Source organism: Pelmatolapia mariae, linkage group LG8 (assembly GCF_036321145.2).
Source record: "Pelmatolapia mariae isolate MD_Pm_ZW linkage group LG8, Pm_UMD_F_2, whole genome shotgun sequence".
In the NCBI taxonomy this organism is placed as follows: Eukaryota; Metazoa; Chordata; class Actinopteri; order Cichliformes; family Cichlidae; genus Pelmatolapia; species Pelmatolapia mariae.
In genome coordinates, this window is record NC_086234.1 from 12,571,015 (window position 1) to 12,592,176 (window position 21,162).

The 21,162-nt window shown below is 43.3% G+C and overlaps 1 protein-coding gene across 4 annotated transcripts in view; it reads left to right on the top strand.

Moving 5' to 3' along the window:
• Positions 1-21,162, top strand: part of LOC134633819 (zinc finger MIZ domain-containing protein 1-like) — a 110,743-nt gene that overhangs the window by 62,099 nt on the left and 27,482 nt on the right. For all 4 annotated transcript variants that reach the window (XM_063482890.1, XM_063482889.1, XM_063482892.1 and 1 more), the window contains 3 exons: positions 8,969-9,088; positions 14,486-14,599; positions 18,108-18,213. In XM_063482890.1, coding sequence (XP_063338960.1) covers positions 9,020-9,088; positions 14,486-14,599; positions 18,108-18,213 — 289 coding nt within the window. In that variant the 5' untranslated portion in view covers positions 8,969-9,019. The remainder of the gene's footprint in view (positions 1-8,968; positions 9,089-14,485; positions 14,600-18,107; positions 18,214-21,162) is intronic.

The window sequence follows — 21,162 nt, forward strand, 5'->3', positions numbered from 1 at the left end:
TTGCTTTTTTTTCTTTTGTTAGGGGTATGTATGTAGATGATGTTTATGTATAGAGAGATTTTAGAGATTAAGAGATTTTAAAAGCTAATTTTATGTTTTATATCCATTTAATGTCTCATAAGACTGTGATTTATTTATGAAACGGGCTCCTTTTGCATTTTTCCCTCATAAAAACGTAATTTTAAGAATTATGTATGAATAAGTAAACATTGTGTTGTATGAACAAGGGGCCACTTTCACAAGTATAAGAGCTATATATGAAACATAAACATTTTACTTCAGAGGCGGTGGGAAATTCCTAATAAGTTATTTCTTTTTCACATGGGTGTGTTAAAGGATACACTGTTATCGCTCCATATGACAGCATATTTCCATAAGCTGGAACTCTGCCACCCCTCTCCTACAGTAACATTCAATATTAATTTGATACTATTTTTAGCTAGCAGTAGGATTATATAAAATGAGACCATACTGTTGTGCAAGCATCTGATCTGCATCGCTGAGACTCCTTGCATGCGATACAGTTTGCCTTTGGTGTTTTTATGCTGTAGTGACTCCCTAAAGAGGGCCATACACAATAGGGAAATAATATACACTGAGTGAAATGATCCAAGGATGCCTGGATAAAGAAAGAAAGATGAATAAATGAATAAATGTCTTCAGTGCTTGATCGAAGACTCCACTAAGTCTTTTTCTCCCTGGAGAATCTCCTTTTTCTTCCCTGACACATTGGCATTCTTCACAGCTGCACGTGAAATGAGAGGCTTCCCGATTCATTTACACAAAGGCAATCAAAACATAACAGCCCACAATATCTGGCAAATTAGTGCAGCGCAAGCAGTGTGGTGTGGGCTCCAGAAGAGGCCGAGGAGGGGAGGCAGAGGTCTGCATGTTGCATGGGATTCATCACATGCTCGCGTGTGTCCCCCCACGGTTCCATAAGGAAGATTTGTGACACGGATTTACTGCAGCCTGTGCTGTCTAACCTCTAAATCAGCCCCCTCCTACATGTCAGACCCATACTCCCTTTTTACATGCAGAGACACTCGGACTCACACACACTCTGCGTGGTCACGGAGGGGGCGGGTAGGACGTCGAAGGTGCAGGGGGCGAAAGGGAAAGGAAGAGAGGTCGAACTGCCCTAGTCAAAAAGCCTCCTCTCTGCAGATCAAGCATCCGCCTGTCTGGTAATGTGTTGTCATTGACCAATTAGGAAATCCAGATCAAACGGGCGCAGGGAATGGCCTCTCACTGGCCCTCTCTAAGCACTCTGCTCTTTTTAATTGAGCACATTTGTGGAATGAGAGGCTTCTCCCCGGAGGGACCGATGGCTGTAGATACTAGCAAGCTGTTAACACGGGATCAGTCCGCCCAGCAAGGTTATCAAACAATCTGCAAATATTAAAAAAGAATATATTTCTATGAGCCATGCCAGCTAAATCACTCCAATGCAGGTCTGTGGACTGGAGGAGAAAATGTTTGGGGGGGTTTTTTCTGGAAAAATGGAACAAAAAAGATGAAGTAACATCTCAGATGGTTTTTAGTGTTCAAAAAAACAAAACAGAAAATGGTTGTGAAGGGAATCATTGCTTTATTGATTTGTAAGATGAAGGTTGTGGCATTCCCTCTTTCAGATGTTGACTTTATTTTTTATTTAACTATGAAGCTTTCTCTAAAACTTAAACATCTAAAATAACTGGTCACAGGGTCACATTTGCTGCTTTCCTACTTATATTTTTTTATTCAAGTTTTGGACTTTTGATGAAATAAATCAGGAATTTTAAGACATATTCTCAAGCTTTAGGAACTTGTAATTGGCACCTTAAGTGCTGAAAAGGAAAAGCCGATATTCCTGCTGATGAAATTTCCAAATGGAGATGTTAGCGAGGTCATTATAAGGTCTGGCAGTTTGATGGTATGTCTTCACAGACTCCTTTGGTGAAACAGAGAAAGCTCATGTTGCCGCTGTCCATCAGTGTCTAGGCAGGTTGAGCTCATGCACTATTTAAAATCCCTCACTCTCTGTTTCTTTCTGTTTCTCTCCTCCCATTCACTCAAAGTCACAAAAGGCCAAAGGTCACTGGCACAATGGAGACAAGGAGGTCCTCCATCCCCCTGCCCGCACCAACAACTCCTTCAAACACACACACACAAGCTAACAAACACCCACAACTGCCTCTAACTTATCACAGCTACTCTCACGCAGTGTATGCTTGTAAAGCAGCGAACACGCAAACACGCACACCCCTCGTGTTCTGCTCTCAGCCTTCTTTGAATTCCTTCCCATGTATCTTGCAGCTCGCCTGTCACTCCTCCCCCCAGCGCTATCAGTCTCTCTCTCCCAGACCTCATAATGGCTCCTCTTGGGTAGCGGCTGCGTCTGCGGCTCCCGCTATTTCAAAGTTTTAGCTGGCCGGATTAAGCATGGTATGTGGAAAATGAACAGCCACTCACAGGAGGGACACATGAGCTGAATGCATAATAAACCAGGAGACTGGCAGGAAAAAAAAATGAGAAAGGAAGGCGGGGGGGCTCAGAAGTTGTCTGAGGCAGTGTCGGCACCTTTGTGGCAACAATATCACTCACAGAAATGGAAATAAAATGCCTCTTTGACTTTTCCTCTATGCTCGCAATCAAAGGCAATATTTAAGACAAAGTGTTCCAAGGGGCTGAGGGTGGTAGTGATGGCTCTCTTTTGTGAGACTGTGAATTTACCTCACATCTCAACAATGGCTGCAGGTTTACACTTTGGCTCACTGGTTTCATCATCACCATCATCATCATCGTCACATGCCTCCGAAATTCCAGGAGGATTGTGAAGGAGAAAGGAGCTTGGCAGCGAGCAGTGGGTCTGATGGAGCACCGCAGGCACAGGGAGACAGAGCGGGGCTAGCTGCCTAGCCGTTTCACCTCGCGCTGCTCTGCATTTGGTGGGGGCTCGCACAGTCATGTGGCTCATCTGTGCTGCCTCTAGCGCCACGGGGGAATTGACCCCCCCACAGCTCTCACCTCCCCCCTTGTCTGCTATTAGCGTAAGGGTGGAAGGAAATTAAAAGAGTAGCTCTTTGGAAGAGGCAGTGCACAGCAAACAAGAGAAGGAGAAGGAGAAACAATGATGCTACTCGTGTTTGCAGGTTCTCCTCTTGTTTTTGCCAGCTCCATGAGGGAGGTAGGCTAGCGGATGGATGGTGGCTTGGCAGTGAAGAGAGACTGGCTCCCGTTTGCCTTTGTCCTTTCTCTCTCTCTCTCTCTTTTTTTTTAATCGTAGTCAGAGATCAGCCTCTGAGACTTGGTGAAATGTTACACTTGGTTAGAGAGGAGATATTGCTAAGGCCCCTCTATGATCCCAACCCTCTGTTTTCTTCTTCTGCTTCTGCTGGTGGCAATGAAGGGTGGGTGGGGGGGTGTCTCTGCCACCCCGGCCTCCTGCCTCCAATACCATGCTCCCTTTGCTTTTCTAATCATGCTGCAGATGTGCCTGATGGCTGAACAATCTCTGTGTACTGAACGTGGGGCTCCCGCAGGAATCCAGGAGGCTTGCTTATGTGAGCTGTCATAAAAAAAAAAAGTGAGAGGGCAAAAAGGGAGGGAGAGAGTGAATGTGGATCTGCGTGAAAGACAGAGCGAGGGAGTGGAGTGAGTTAGAGGGAGAATGGGAGATGGAGAAAGACAGAGGGAAAGAGGGAGAGATCAGTGAACAGCGACCAACACAGCAGGGCTCCTTTGGATTGAGTGTGTGTGCGCGCGCGCACGCACGAGAGCGAGTGGCACAACTGCGAGCCCGCCCTCGCTCACGGTTGCCTCTAGAGCTGCAGACCAAACCACATTAAATAAAAGAAATCCATTCCCAAGCCTGTTAAGGAGCCATGTGGGGAGGTGTGAGCGTGTGTGTGCACTCGAGTGGCTGCGTGTCCATATGTGTGTGTGCAGCAGAGACATGGGGGAAGGGAGGAGGAGGTGCTGGAGAAGGGCTGAGGGGAGGGGAGGTAGAGCAGGGAGGTGGGACAGGCAGGAGGCAGCTCATATTATCCTCCGTGCCAGCTCTGGATGGAGCCTGCCGGGGATTATGGCACATTCTGTAAGGCAACAATGGAAGAGGCACTGTTACGTACACATTTCCATCCTCTCTGCTTTTTCCTCCGTCGAACAAACACAGCTTTGTCCTCGCTGCCTGCCTGGCCACTTACCAGGCAGACACCTGGAGTCCTAGAGGTGCCCTCTCTAAACTAAACGTTCATCCCTCAGTGCAAAAAAACCAAAAACGGTCTTCTCTACAATGCTGAGATAATTAAAGGAGAGCTTTCACGCCGGCCTCAGCCGACAGTCGGAAGAAAACAAGACATATCTCGGAATCAAAGCTCATTAAAATCATGAGGGTGAAGAGATGCTTCCTCCCCCTCCTCCTCCCCTTCCTTCTCTCCTCCTACTCCCTCATCTTTATCACCCTTAAGCAAGTGCTGCAAACAGCAGACCCCTAGTCAATGATGGTGCAGATTAGTCCTTTATTGCCTAATTCACCTACAACAGATGACTCACGGAGACGTGATCACCTTGAGTCTTGACATGTCCCCATAAGGTATGAGAATGATGCTGATTTCTTCACTGAGGCCACCTTGTTCAGATTTAATAGTGTCAGCAGTGCTTAGCTTAGTAGCTTTCGATTAGCGAGGTGTGTGTGCGTGCATCTGTTTTGGTGTGTGTTGAGGAGAGGGGGGGGGTGTTTCACACTGCTCTGCGGAGGTGTAACACCCTGCCTGTAGTGTTGTTGTAAAGCACATTACGAGTGACTGAGGGTGTTGTTATGGTATCATGATGCCGGCCCAGCACTCAAGGGAAGGTGAGAAGATCTGTGTGCTTGTGTGTGTGCGCGCGTGCGGTCGGGATGGTAGCCAGCGTGGTTTGCTGTCTTTCTACACCTGTAGCCGCACTCACTCTCTCACCTTTTCATGTCGCCGAATACTTCTGAGCGCCTCGGGAGATACGCTTCAGAAAAATGTCTCCATTCAAATGTGGTACATGAGTCAGGAGGGCACGAAGGAAACGCTCTCAGGCGATTGTATAGATTTTAAGCAAACTTCCAGATGAGCTAAAATTATTACCCCGCCTGTGTGTTATCAGCATCCATCATAGTTTAGTGACTGATGTCCCAGTTCAGCTTTGATTCACTGCTATGGCATTATATGTGCTGTTTTCTCTGTGAAGTAAAACGCTCTAATCCATATTATAGGTATGCACACTTTATTACCTTCAAATATATCTTTTCTGAATTGATGGCCTGTCGACTTGTCTGACATCTTATTTCTTGCCCTATCGCACTTTGTGGTTGCATTGTCACTGTGCTTCCAGATCTCAGCAATTACTTTGGAGAGCACAATATTATCACGAGCAATGACCAAAACTACGGAAATAAGAAATGTAATAAACTGGAAATATCCTTTAACAAGACTGCTCGCTCCCAGAGTGGCCTGACTGTTTTGGTTCACAAGCCATTTATATGAATAAATTAAATCTGTTTACCACTTCCCTGCGCCTCAACAGCTCAGTTGAGAGACTGTGTAAAGCGGAGTGGGTTCGTGATCCATTTGTTCTGCTGTGATGGCGGGATAAAGCTAATCATTGTCTACTTTTCTCCCTCTCCGACTGTTTTTATCCTGCAGAGCGGAGACGCGCAGCTCATCTACGTTACATTAACAAGCTAGAAACTCTCTTTGAAGGTTTTTGGGTGTCTGAAATAATGTTTAGATTCCAAACTGTGCGATTGTGACAGTTCAAAAAGCAATTCCCTCTTACTTACTGCAGATAATGTTGCGCTTTAGTGTCTTCATTCAACATTGTTTAGCGTCACCCTCTTCCAGCCCTTCCCGTGGCACAGTTTTGTCATCAAATTAAATCCGCAGCCCTTTTCAAGGTACACTTACGTAACACGATCGCGTAATGAGACAAACATGGACCCCGTCTGACAGGAGACGGTCCTTCTCTCCGCGGGGTGCCGTGCGAAAACAAAGCTTTAAAGTAGTGTTACGGGGGGAAGAAAAACATTGTTTTACCCTAGAGGTGGGCTGATAGCACTGTGAAAAGCCCATCTGAAGAGGTAGGCCTCATCTGTCACTGGGCAATGGAGGAGGCAGCCATGCAGAAGCCCCCTGATTATAAAGAGATAATTTCATCCAATCCTCCGGTGGTGCTCCATCGCCTTGCCGCCATACTCCACTGCCTTTCATATTTGTTCCCAGCCTGCATCTCCTCACCCGTTTCGTTTTATTACAGCTCCCACTCAATACATATATTTTAGCTCCCCCTTGAATAGGAGAGGGAAGCGGGTCTCCCTGCTCTCGTCCCACTCTCCGACACCCCCCACCCCCACGAGTCTTTTGTTGTGCAGGAATCCACAGCTCTCAACTTGTTGTGTAACGCCTGCTGTGCAATTTGCAGTAAATTAAGCTCAAGTAAGGCACATATCTGCAGCGATTTCCCCTCACACGCTCAGAAGCGTCAGGCAGGATTGCCGGAGTTACTATCTGAATCAAGGCAAATAACGTCACGTAAAGGTAGCAGCACAGAGAAAATAATAAGCGATAGCATCTGTAAGATAGACGAGAGCTTGTAAATAGAGGCGGGCTGATAATTGCCACTGTTGTCATATCTCCATAGCATCATGGGTTTAATCTGTAAATTGGCTCTTGTTAGTCATCAAAGATATAACAAAGGACTAGTGTTTAATTAGAACAAGTGAATATCTGGAAATTAAATTACACCTCAACACTGCCATGCCATTTAAAAAAAAATCATTATCTTAGGAAGAAAATGCATGTAAATGTGTGCACACGCAGGCTTTACAGCGATTCCTGCACCGTGTGTTTAACCGGTTAAAAAACGGAGGAGGTGAATGGCAGCCCAACCTTTCTTTCCCCTCATTTTAACTCACTGTTGGAGGTAAGAGAGATGACAGAGAGAGAGTACGAGTGAGAGAGCGAGAGCAAGGGGAAGGGCAGGAGGGAAGAGAAAGAGAGAGAGTCGGAGGGAGCAGGTCGACTCGCTCATCAATAACCACAAGGTCAGACAGGCAGTGCCGGGCTGAGTGGGCCCTGTTAGGAAGCAGCAGCTGAGGATTTGTAGAGCTTGTAAAGGCTTAAAGCAACACTGCTCCGCCTTCTTTGTGCCACTAGCCAGGCCTTTGAAGGGCCAGGGAGACACCTGCTGGTGGCTGAGGAGCACAGTGGTCTGGGGACACCCTTGCCAAGGATCAGCTCACTATCAGCTGGCAGAAGGAGGTGACTGGGGGGAGTATTATAGCAGCAAACACCTGAGGGATGTATAAAACATGTTGTCACTAAGGAAGCTGTTGTTTGACAGGAGTATCCGTGACCACATGTTATAAAATGTGAATGTTATTTGATTAAGCTGTAGATATCTGAAAGTCACTTAAACCCATGCCCAATCGTTTTTTATGCTAAATTCCTCAAATCATTATCAGAACTCAGCCACCCCCACTTCAAATGTTTCAACTGGGGAGTCTATTTGTTAAGTCTGTGAGACATGAGAAATGTCAACAAACAAAACACTTTCCATCTGCAAAGAGGAGTGGAAAAAATACTCGGACATCTTTTTTTTCCCCCCCTTTATGAGCTTTCTAATTTATGGAGAGGAATGCACTAGTGTGCCCTTCTCTCCTCTCAAGTACAGGCATGAGCAGCTCCAATAGGTAGCATAAAAGCTCTTTAGCTGTCTAGTGGAGTAGATTACTGGCCCTGCCGTTAAATCCAGCTAGAGACCCCTAAGTGAGCATTATCAGTATGGTGCAGCATGCTGCCTCCTCTCTCTCCCGCTCTCCGTTTTTTTTTTTCCTCCCCTCGCTCCCTCATCTCTCAGGTACTTTGTACGGCGAAATTTCTCACTGTGTGATGGTAATGGAGAAGGATGGCGTGGAGAGGGAGGGGTCTGAAAGAGCGTTTGAGTGAGAGATGATGCACCGCAGGACGAGATGCCCCTGCAGTAGCGAGAAGGAAAGATTGAGACAGGATGAGATAAAGGGGGAGTGAGGCGGGGGAGAAGATGGAGGTTACACTTTTCACCACCCATAAACGCGCTTATTAATTCACTAAACCTTCCACTTCAAGCTGCAGGTCACTACGAGTTATGGCCGACAGCCTTGTGTAATATTTATTTGACACTGAATGCAACATTAAATCAAACCCCCTAGAGGCGAAATTGATAACCTTTAATGTAGCTGGTGATACTTTTTAACTTGTGATAATAGTATGTAGCATGTCAGCTCACAGCCCCATTGTTTGCCTTCCATAAAATATTATTCTCTCTGCTAAAAAAAGAAGGTTTTCTATAAGCTGCTACTCCAAAATCAATAGTGCGCTGTAAGGGGTTTTGTTAGAGGAACTCTTATGTAGCTGGAGCGAGAAGGGAGGAGGAGAAAGGGGAGTAAAATGTAGAGCAAGTCTGGGCCCAGGGTACAGATAATTGTTAACCAAAGATTACATAATGGCTAAGTAATGTAAACAGAGAACCACATGCCAAGTTAATGTTCTCACAGGCCAGGATGGAAGGGTTTCGTGCAGTTTTCTGAGGTAATGCTGACAGACTGAGGTGCTACGACTCAGTGTGTGTGTGTGTGTGTGTGTGTCCCTCTACCTCTGTTCATTTTCACCCCAAGGTGCTTTAAACACAGTCAGACATCCTGTCTACGTCCAGTGTGTCATTTCCAAAGGTGTATGGCACCGTTCGGGGCAACCGCCAGGGCTTGTTAAGGGTGTCACAGGAGCTGAGAGGAATGTCATCCTTTGGGCTCTCTGAGGTGCTTGTCACCTGCCAAATCAATATCTCCCTGCTCAGCTCACAGCACCCAGCACACACACACACACAAACACACTATAACAGCAATATCCTGGTGGTGATGGAATTGGCAGCTTCCCTTGGAAGAGGTGAGCCTTAACATTTGTCTGTGTTTCTGTTACAGAACTCTTCAGTTTAATGGCTGGCAGGTAGAGGCCAAAGAGGGACAATCAACATGAACTCGATTCCGTCGATGGACAGACACATACAGCAGACCAATGACCGTCTGCAGTGTATCAAACAGGTGAGAAGGTGTTGGCTCTCAGTCTTTTTTTTTATTACTGCTGTAAAAGGCAATAGACATTAATATTATATTTCAATTAAAAAACGAAATAAATAAACTGTGATGATGACAACGACAGCGATTGTCATCATCACAAGCTTATTCCACAAATAATTAAGCAATAGAAAATAATATTTGCAAGTATACTGTATATACTGTAGGCTCTAACTTCATGTGCACATATGTGTGCTTGTGCTGTTAATGGTTAGTAAATCATCCAGTCGTTTTGTAAATGACTCAGTTCTCATTACCAGGGCCTCGATTACAACCATTTAGTCCAGCGGTTGTAAAACTCTTAATTGTCGCACTAATGAAAATCTCACCCCGCACTCACACACACACAATTTTTACTGACTGCTAACAGTAAAAAAAGGATCCAAGTTGAATGTGAGCAAAATAAAGATCAACACAATAGCATCAGCAAACTCTCTAAAAAAATCACAGCAGTGCCATGCCCCTGCAGTTTGAGAGCCTCTGATTCAGTCAGAGTCACTGGTGTGTCAGAGACATACACATCTGTGCAATACTGTGACCTATTCCTTGATTTTGTGACAGGGCCCCTTTTTCTGTCTTTTTAAATGTGGGTTAATAAAGGGAAGGGGTGCATTGGAATCCAACATTTTTACTCCGTAGACTTAAAAAACTGCTAGTGAATATGAAAGTCTATGGTGGGTGAAACAGCACACAAGCAGCAGCCTCCAGGTTCACATTCATGTGATTTACAGTACAGCCCTGTCTGTTTATATGCTTTTAAAAACAAGTGTTATACACATCTGTGAAAACTTTATAAATACACTGCACGGTATATTATAAACATTAGCTGCGGTTTTACAGATGAATTACATAAATGGTTTACAAAAGAATTATTAGCCAATAAGTAAACCTCCTGATTATCATGTTGTGGTCTGTTAACAGTAAAGTAGCTCTTAGTTTTAATTTGCCATTTATTAACACTGATTATGAAGTTTTATAGTTCATTTAAAGCCTTCAGGCTAAAGCATGTTCAGTAAGTTAGTAATGTACTGGACTTTTTGCTGCTACCGGTGGAAAAAAACAACCCTCACCAGCACTGTTCACCTTTCCAAGTACACACATGTAGTGAGTCACATCCACGGTGAGACTGCCTCTCTATCTTCCTGTTTGGCCACAGTTAAGTGACTAATCTGTTCAGCTCCTATTATCAGGACTCTGGTGTGACTCAGGTTACCGACTGGGGTCAAAGAGCAGAGGCTCCCCTCCCTCCCCCCGTCATCGCCCTGCTTTCTCCCTCCACCGCTGCTGACTCCCAGCGTGTCCTTTTGTTCTCCTCTCAGCACCATTTACTGCAGGATGAATCTTTGGCAGAATTAGGCAGGCATACTTGTGTAACCCCAGGCTACAGGGATCTTCCTTTGATCTCTTCTCTTAACTGCTGGTCCATTTTGTTTCTGGGCTCTGTGCTGCCGAGGTCCACCTCCTTGAAAAGTACATCAGAAAGCCTTCGGGGGACAATGTATGGGGGCTTGCACTTAAATGCAAATGTGGACGTGGTAAACTGCTTTATCCCAGCTATCCAAAAATAAGGCAAGGTGAGGCGGATAGAGAGACAAGGCAAGCATTTGGGGAGTAAACAGAGCGAAGCTCCTCTATGTGTAGAAACAGGCCTTTTGTTCTTAAGTAATAAGGTACAGAGAAAAGGAGAGGTAAACACTCTCTGTCTCCAGTCTGGTTACCTTCTTCACAGCAGGCTATTAAATAATTCAATTTCCCCTCCTTTACTTGTAAGAGGAGAGAAAATTGATTCTATTAAAGCGCTGTATTACTAATAGCAGGTGAATTGGTCTGTAAAGGAAGTTGACAGAACTTGAAAGGGAACTTGTGTTTGTCTTTGAGTAGTTTACACAATCCCAAATGCTGTGGGGTTAAATGTATTGACCCCTCAAGTCAAAAATTTAAACAAATACATCCCAATGTTAGCACCCAGGAAAGCAGCACATGGGTAAACATGCCAATTAGAGAGATCCATGGCGTACAAGGAGGCCTTCAGTCCAACTAATAAATGGTTAAGCGCTGGGTCATTTCAAACCAACCAGTAAGAGCCAGCACCCTGCTAATAGAGGCAGCTTTGTGCCGCAGACAATCAGGGTTTGGAAGGCCCGCATAATAAATACCATTTATGTCCTGCCAATTAGACTAGCAGCGAGCCCATTCAGCCAACCGTCTATTCTCCTCCCCGCACACAAAGATGATCATCAGGGGAGATCAGAACAATTAACTCACTATCTTCTCCCCCTGCTCCCCATTGTCCAATATCCAAGCTATTAAAATAATTAAGGAAATATTGTAAACCAATCCAGCTGTTTGCTTTAATTGAAAGTGTGCACATGCTGAAATTTGGCATCTCGAAGGCAGTACCGACTTGGAGCAGGAATATAAATGAAGCCTCCTCCATTGTGTTGTTGTTTTCTGGGAGATGTGACATGTCTCTCTGAATACTCCCAGCCAGTGCAGCGGACAGGGGAACAAATTGATTTTGTTGCTCAAATGATAAATTACTGCTGAGCGCGATGATAAAGTGGAGGAAATTGGAATCCGTCAACCTGATTGAATCACGGGTTGAAAGTTAAATCAGAAAATCATTACTGTGGTAATTTTTAAATTACTGTCTTGTTGTAAAATTGCAATAATATGATTTTTAAACAAACTTGACCAAACATTTGTTTGTTTGTTTTTTTTGTTTCTTTTGTTCTTTTTTTGCCACATTGCGCTAAATCTGACTTTAAAATGAGTGACTTTGTTTTGGTTTCAGGTTATGCAGTTAATGGGAAAGATAAGGGACTAATTAATAGGTTGGCAGACAGAAATTTGCTCAGCAAGACTGAATATTTGTTTTGGTTATTATTTATTAAGGAGAATTTCGGAAAACAGCTTCCAGATGTGAGAATTTGCCTGTTTCGGGTCTTGTGGTTACAAAGACAAAATACTTGAGATGTTGGTACACTATAACCCTAGAATATAAATATATATATCTGTATTTATTCGAAAGTGATACAGAAAAACAAATGTTCACTTGTTTAACCTCCAAACAGACAAGTATGCTTAAAAAGTGATTTATAAAAACAGTTATCTGATTTTTTCCCCCAACACGCTTTTTCTCAGAGCCTGTTTGTTTTCCTCCTGCATCTCAGAACTGCACCATTGCGAGCACTTTGGGGAAGATGGCTTGCCTGATAATGTTGGTATCTATTTCAGAGACAGTATTTTCCTCTCACGGTGGGGAAGCCAGTTTGCTGTCAGACTCTCCTTTCGCTGATACATACAGGGGTTCGCCAGAAACTATGAGCCATCCTCTCGCCGCAGGAACACTTCCTCACATTCTTAGCGGCGATATTTCAAGACAAACTGGAGGACTGTCCTCTTTGCACCGCTCCTACACTGCTTGTGCAGCTGTTTCTGTCTGCCGCTGTGTTCTTTCCAGTGTTAATTGTCTCCATTAACGTGTTTTCAGTGCTCTGGGGGTGTCAATGAATGTAGAGCAACAACAGCAGCAAACTAAGAACTGTGATTCTGAATGGAAAGAGTCTTTGCCCGATCACTTCTGATACAGAAATTAAGTTATATCCAGATCCAGTTGTGTCTGAAGAAAAAAGCTATGTTCTCAGGACTCTGCAAGTGCCATCTCTCTTTGTTTCCCTTGAACTGAACCGAGCATTAACAAGAGTGTACGTGTTGGAGGATCATTCTTACCCAGGGGACGGGGATAGGAGAGTGTGAGAGGGTCTCTTGGCCACTAGTTTAGGTTTGATTGGTGGGTTTTGGCCAGAGAAAGGGGAACATCTGTGGCGTGGTAGTGCCAAGCTCTCCGTGTGACAGCCACACTGGTGGGACCAATTGTTCTGAGTGCAAAGAACAGTAATCACTTCAAGCCCAAGTGGTGGTGTGTATTTTTTTTTCTTCCCTCTACATATTCTCCCTCCCTCCCCCTTTCCTCCCTCTTTCCATCCTTGGTGCACTGATTGCGTGTGTTGTCTAGCTTCCAGACTCATCTAAATTTAGCATCTGGGATGTGTGTGTTTCTCCAGGAGACTTTTTATCCACCAGTAGAATTTGAATGCTCTGCTACCCCACCACATCTCCTTTTAGTCTCCCCCAACAAAGACATATCACAAGAGTGGGGAACGGTCTTGGACAGAGTATGAAATAAACAAGACTGGTTTCATCCACTGCTTGTCAAACACCAGCTTTGTAAATTGATATGAAAGCAGCCTTATCAAATCCTAACCTCTGCTGCCCCCTAAAGAGCAAGCAAGAAAAAAGCACTGCACAGCAGTGACTGTACCCCTGTCACTTCCTCTTCTTCTTCTCTCTCTGACAGTGAAATCAAAGCACGCCGACGTATTAGGAAGGCAGCCATTCACTTTAAGCTGACAAACCGCTCTATTTACCTTTGATGCCATGGAGTGGGAGTCCATTTGTTCCTGTTTTGTACAAGTGCACTACAAAAGCTTGTGTGCATAATCTTTCCAAAGGCAACAGATTACAGCAGAGTGGTGGTGGTGGTGGTGGTGCATCTGCTCTGCTATGTATAAAGTGATTTGTATTGTGGTTCGAAAGCTTTTAGAGGAGAAATGACCAACAGTAAGGTTGATACGGAGACCCAGAGAGGTCCTTTTTCAGTTTTCTGTGCTGCTCTACAGCAATACAGACAATGCAGGTTAGTGCTGGCTGCAGGAGGGGAACGAATGCCATAAAAGGGTGTCTGTAGGTCAAGGAGTTTGTTGTCAGATAAAGTCAGAGAACAGCCAAGGGTTGGCCACTGAAATAAGGGCTTCCTCGTGGATTCATGCAGCCATACAAGGAAGATTTATTGCAAGGTGCTACAGAAACCTGAGATAGTAGCTGAGTGGAACTGGGACATACTATCAGCCTAGAGCGGTAATATTTTAACCCATTTAAAATAATTAATCCAAAGCATCATAAGCAAAATTTCAGAAAATTTGGTCATAAAAATGCTGTTCTCATTTGCTCAACTCCGAGAGCTCATAATTAAAAGTTAAATATTAAAAGCTGGTTAGCTGTTTTTTTCAGAGCAGGTGGGAAAACATGTAACTGCACACATTTTAGACGAGCAAATGCTTTTAATGAATTCTAATAAGATATTACATTTTATTAATGACTAAATAAACATAGAGGACAGCACAAATTAATTACAATTTTTTATTGTCATGCTTCTATTTCAAGCATAACATCTTATTTGTTTTATTGTTTTATTTAATGCTTATTACTTACAGCAGTTACCTGTTATCTGTCCCATTTTCTTAAAGTATTCGAATATTACTGGAATCACATTGATTTCCATCTTTCTCCTCTTCTCCATAGCACCTACAAAATCCAGCAAATTTCCAAACAGCAGCCACAGAGCTGCTGGACTGGTGTGGTGACCCCAGAGCCTTCCAGCGCCCCTTCGAGCAAAGCCTGATGGGATGCCTAACGGTAAGTCACCAGTCGTGAGCACCTTCCATAATCTCATGTTCAGAGTTTCAAGAATGAGGAACTAGCCGCTTGAACAACTGCTGCACTCTTTCCATAACCTCCTCAGGGATGCAAGAATACTCATGTTTAGCCTGGTGATCATCCGTGAGTGACCTCAAAATGTAAAATGTGTTTAACCTTGTAGAAACTACTCCCATTTAGCCACCTTTCTGTTGCTTTAGTTCCAGCCTTTGATATAAAATCCACCCAATAAAAAACACAAAGTCAAAAACATTCTCAAACCACAAAGCAATCAGCTCTCAATCTGTCTTCTGTGTCTTTACCAAATGCCTATGGATTTTTGATTGATTGAATAATTACCATCCTATGACATCTGAAATTAAGGCTTCTGGAGAAAACATTTAGCCCAAAGTAGTCAGGGTTTGTATATTTTCAACTAAATTTAATCAGACACAGAGAGCAATGGTGTCTGCAATGTTGTGCCAATATGTCAAGTGCTAAGTTCTTAACCCTGACTGAATATCGTTTATACTAGTGAGTTTAATGTTCACTTAATAAAATGCTCCACTGGGAATAATAGCTTAATCTTGAATTGAAAGTTGGCAATTAATTTTTTGAACAACTACATAGTCGTTTATTGCTATGACCCTTAGCCAGTTAGCAAATATAGCTCTATATGATAATGGTAAACTGACATAGTAGGCTAATTTCTCTTGAAAAATTGTCCATTTAGCTATATGTGGTGTTTATTTGTTTTTGTTTTGTTTTGCATTACATATAGAATTTGAAAGATAAACTTAACACACTGCTTACACAGCCTGTTTACTTTGTAATTTGCGGCACTTATCTATGCTAGCTTAGATGTGTAAGGAACAACTACCAGAGCTAACACTATATATACATATATATATGAACCATACGAGGCAAATGTGTAGGCAGATTTGTGCTATGTGAAATTTCACTTGAAAGTTTTTGTTTTTATGACATTTTGCCACCATTAAAACCAGTATAACTATAGCTGTCCATGCCACGTTTTAACCAACATTCACCATTGACTATTACAAAAACCTTTAATGCTCAGAGCTGATGCACTGACTCCAAATTTAGCTAACCAAGTACCAAGAGAAAGAACAGCCAAAAGTACAGTGAATAGACAGTGGGTGTGTCAATCACCTGTCACAGTGGGCCTGACTGTGCTTTAACATGCTGCCTCCAGCATTACATAACAGACACACCTGTTAGGTGTAATTTGTATCCCCATCAAGCGAGCTCGGCTGCAGCAGGTGAAGAAGCCCGAGAGGTTTGTGCTTGTGGACCTCAGCGAAACTACTGTGACACGTCCCTCCATTCAAGCGATTGTGTTCCTGCTTTAATGTGCAGCAGCAGGTGCCTTCTCCTCCATTTCGCCAGTTCAATTTGTTTCCCGCCGTGAAAATCTCAAAGCTTTTCCTTTTAGTTTATAGGTTGTGTAAACCTTGGTGTGAACCACACTGGGAGGGAGCACAGAGAATCTGATGTGATTGTGAAATTACCTGGTCTCAGACTTTAATGGTAAACACTTTACAGTTTGCCTGCATGCTTGCACTTAAACACTGATGAGTGGCAACACTGCAAAAGATTCTCCATGCAGGCGATAACATTTGTAGAAATTTGCTGCTGTACCAGTGAGAAAAAAAAAACAGGAAATTACAGGACTTTAAAAAAAAAACAAATAAACGACTTAATAAGGTAATACAGTATTCAAAACAGGAGATGAGTACTCAAAACTAGTCTTTTAATTAATCTCAATGTAAGAGTTAATAAGGCTTTTTATGTTTAATTATGACTGGAGCTTCTGTTGGATGTTGAATTGCTTTTTCTTGAGAGAAAAAACAAATCAATTAAGCTATCATGTTATAACTCTAAAATCGTATTTTTAATGACAATATATGACATTCATGTATGACGCAGTATTGATTTTTTTAAGCTTGTTTCAAGTTGATTAATCTCCAAAATATTTAAGAGGGGAAAAAACAAGCAAATTTAACAAAAAGATTCATTTTATCGAGCTTGAAACTACAGAAAAATGTACAGCTGAGTAGCAATTCCCTGCTTTCAAGCCTTGCAGTGCCTGCTTAGATGATTGCCTTATGGTAGACAGTTCACCACAACTCCTCTGACTGTGTACAATTAAAGTCCTGAAATTAGAACTGTAACTTCTTACACTAAAAATACCATTTAAATGTCCCTCGCAAGTTTAGATTCTAATTAGGCAGCCTGTACTCTATATTTCTTCTTCTTAATGGGGGATTCCCATAAATAAAGGCCAGATATACATAATCTGTTTTGGTGTCACGTCCAGACTATACTTACAGAAGATAATGATACGGTACCAGCAGCAGTGCTACCTCAGGGCTTGTACTGAAGTTTGGCGTGTGACAGCGGGATCGCTGCTATGAAAAGCCAGGCAGCGAGGGGAATCTAGTGGGGCCCGTTGGTCCACACAGACCTTAGTATGTCCTAAAGGTCTAAACGATTTGAGTGGCTCTTTTTGAGCTGATAATGATGACAGCAAATCAAAGCAACATGTGGGATGTAAGGGTGATTTACACGGCCTCCTGTGGCATGTTGATGCTTCCCCTTAATGTTTCCTCTCAGTGGGCATCTCTGGACTGGAGGCAATATTTTTTTCCTCATCTTGCTGTCCACTTACTCATATGGAACTGATAAACTTGTAGTGAGGTTATCCTTTAACAGTCAGATTCTGGGAAAAGCCGTCATGTGGTGGATTTAACTACCCAGCACAGATCTGTATTCAGTAGATACGGATGCAGTCGTACAGCTTTGCGAGTGTCTGTCATTAGTTTGCAGGATTTTCAAGATTCAATTGTGGAAATTTTAGAAGGAAAGAAAGAACTGAGCAGATTATGATGGTGATCTGCAATATTTATCATGAAAACAAAGCTTGTTGCCATCAGCTGCTGCACTGGAGTGCATAAAAGGAGGCATGTGCATGAGGCCGTGATGCTCTCTCTGTATGTGGATGTCAAAGCAAATGGCGCTGCAGATGGTAAATCAAAAATGTAAACATTTTCTGTTTGGAAAATAAGCACATTAGAATGTTTGTGTGGGCTTGGAACAAGTGAGGAAATTTCACATAGTTGCCCCCACTGTTATTCAGCTGGCCTTTTTAGGAACTCCCTGTTAGAGACAAAGGGAAATATTGAGTTTATGCAAATTTCCCAAAATCTGCTCTTAAAATGTTGTTTGTGAGCTGGAAATATAATGAAACAGCCTGCAGAAACACCTTTCTGCAGTAATGTCCCTATTCAGCACTATATGCTGACCTCTGCTCTCTTCTGCTGACCTATATGTAGGTGTAAGCTATCATAATGCTTACAAAGTGAAGTTTTCTGCTAAATAAAAGAGGTTTAGACTTGGTGTCATTCAGCTTTTTCTTCAGAGAAAACATACCTCAGGATACCTCAGGCCATACTGACTCTGTGCTGCATGCTGTTGTTGTTTTCAGGTGGTTAGCCGCGTAGCAGCGCAGCAGGGCTTTGACTTGGACCTGGGCTATCGGCTCCTGGCTGTGTGCGCTGCCAACAGGGACAAGTTCACTCCAAAATCAGCAGGTAAGACCGGAGTTTTCTCAACCGCCGTCTCAGGCCATCTGGCCATGCTGGCCCACTCAAGTTTATTTCTGCATTCTTTGCCGCTTTTCCTCCACTTATTGCTTCTAGACTAGATCCCCTCACAGATGTATGGGCACTGATCTTTTTAAATTCATTCCTTTAACTCTTGACTATTTATGACTTTTAAGATTAAACAAGACCAACAGTTCAATATTCAGTATAAAGAGCAATCCAAGAAAATCCCTTCATAGTTTTAGTCCAGGTTCAACTGAACATTACCCTTTAATATCTACTTGACCTCTTTTCTTTGAACTTGTTCACAACATTGGGAACTACAACTCGATTTGTTAACTTCTCTGGGGTTTTAGATAAAGTGCGTACAGCAGAATATTCCATTTGTCACATGTGACAAGAACTACTGTATCAGTGATGACGAGTTCCTGTTTTCATACGCCTCTATCATCTCGGTCCTGTGATGGATTATTGGAGCAGATGCAGACTGCTAAATGTTGTTATCGAGCTGGCAAAAAGCATGCTGAAGCACAATGAGAATGAAGACGCATAGGCTGTCAGCAGCTCAGAGGAGATAACAGAAATATTTTTGTGCTGTTTTACAGTTTGTGATTTGTGGTTTCCACCTGTCTTGGGTTACGGGGAGAGCTGGGTCGTGCATTTGCTTCTGTGTGCTCGGCCGCTACACTGAGCCCTCTTAAGTGTGCCAGGACATGAAAGTCAGAGGCACATATTGTTTGAATTTTCACTCATGTTTGCCTTTTTTCTATTATAAGAGGCTTCAAATCATGCAATGTCACTATTATGTCGGCATGGGTGGGGAATCCTTCCCTGCCTGCAGTTAACTCACATCGCCAAATGTTCTAATTCTACTTAATGCTAAATCAAATCTCAGGGCCTACTTTATGGGCTTAGATAAAATTGCCAATTGATTCTCTGTCTGAATAATTTCCTGCAACAGTAGTCATTTGGAAAGCGGCAAGTTCTCGAGTCTAGGCAGCATCCCAAAGTACATTTCATGGACAATTATGTACCTGTAAATGCATGAATATTTCCAGAGGAGAGGCCTGCAGAGAGGTAGAGAGAGCAGTGGAAACCAATGCAGAGGCATTCTCCTGCAAAGCTCCCAGGTCCTTTAGAGAGGAGGCCCGAGTCAAGGAGGGTGTTAAAGTGGAGAGAATACCCTCTCTGGCAGCCTGGGGAGATAGCTCTTAAAAGACACTCCCACGGGGCCCCAGGGAGGACCTGCTCCCCGACATCCTGCAGCGGTGTTGCTGAGCGACAAACGAAGGGAGTGAGTCACATGACGGGGGCCAGAGTGGCAAAAGGAGGGTCAGCCATACAAGACCAAAGACAGACAAGTTAGTGTATGCAGAGGAGACTTTGGGAAGCCTTGAACAGCTGAGAACAAATCTGAAAAGATTTTATCTGTGTTGAGAGGATATGAGGAAGAGCTGAAATGAATATAGTCTCCTGTGTTTTTGCAGAATTGTGTCCCTGGAGGTGAATGTTCATTTTGTACTGAGGGTGCTTCATGAATTCTCTGCACTGTTTTTTTTATATATATACAAAACAACCTGTCTAGACCAAGCCCCGAGAGCTTTCAAAGAATATCCTGTAACTGCTGGCCTGCTCAGTCTCATCATGCATTTTGTAATCTGCTCTGAAATGTCTCCGTTAAAAGTGGGCGAAAAACATGATTTTTGGTGGTTATGAGCTGGGCTGTTTGCCTCAGAAAACATCAGGTCAGCGGATGAGTGCTAATAAGTAAATCAGATTTGGCATCCCATTTTAACCAGACCTAACTTGTCTTGGCTCTGACGCACGGCGCGGTCAAGCTATTACATTTCTGTTATGTCATCTAAAATTCCTCTCCTGAACACGTTAGAAAATTGAGCGGAAGGGGAGGCTGAGCTGATTTCAGCAGTAGGAAATCAATGTTCACAGTCAGCTTACAGCTGAAATAGGTTGTAGCTTTGACAAATTGATTAATCATGAAATGCCTCCAACAATTTAAGGCATTAGTTTGTTCTTTTTTTTCCATCTTCGGAAAAAAAAAGCTTAGGTAGGCAAAGCGCTAAAGAAATAGACCTTTATCTTTATGACACCTGAGCAAAACTTAGCTATAATGTCCTATTGATTTCAAAATGTAGCTGTATAAGAAGTTTAGACAATGTTTGTTAGATATTGTAAAAACTATCCAGCAGACTGGAATTGGAAAACCCATCATGCAGTGTGATTTTTGTGAGTTGATCTCTGTAATGGATGGACTCAGGGGGGTTGTCCGGTTGTAGTTCTTTTCCCTTTGTGGCCCACAGTGTTGGAACAGAACTGGGGGAGGGGCGTCTGTCTGCTAGTAGTGACCTCTTTGTCAGTGGGATTAGCCTGCTCTATTAATCTGTGATTACTCGGACTGTCTTACCGCAGGGCAAAGCGATGCACGTGGAGCTCTGAGGACTTCAAAGCAAAGACATCACTTGCTCAGTCTGCAAAAACTCATCAGGGCCTCACCTCTCCCCTTCTCCATCCACAGGGTACATTACAAGCCCCGTTAGGCCTGTTTCATCAGCGTCACCGGCGGTTCATTCCGGTTCGAGAGCCTCTGCAAAATGCTTAATGACGATTTTTCCTGCAAGGGGGACAGAGTGGCACATTCCCAATCGTTTGCGCTTCAGGAAACTTTGGGAATTCCTCAGCTCTAAAGAGTGAAAGGAGGTTCATAAGAGGAAGGGCGAGCTGAAGTTTTTCAGCCCCTGAAGCCTTTCATTCTCTCATGTAACAAACGCCTGGTGAACTAGCTATTCAGCAGATAATTAGTTGGGCTTGTTACATTTTTACACCTTTTTGCCAGGCTGTTTTTCAAGTACGATCAGTAGACATTGCTGGTTTTAGTTATTAGTGTCAGCTTGATATAGAAAAAAATATCCAAGCAATTTT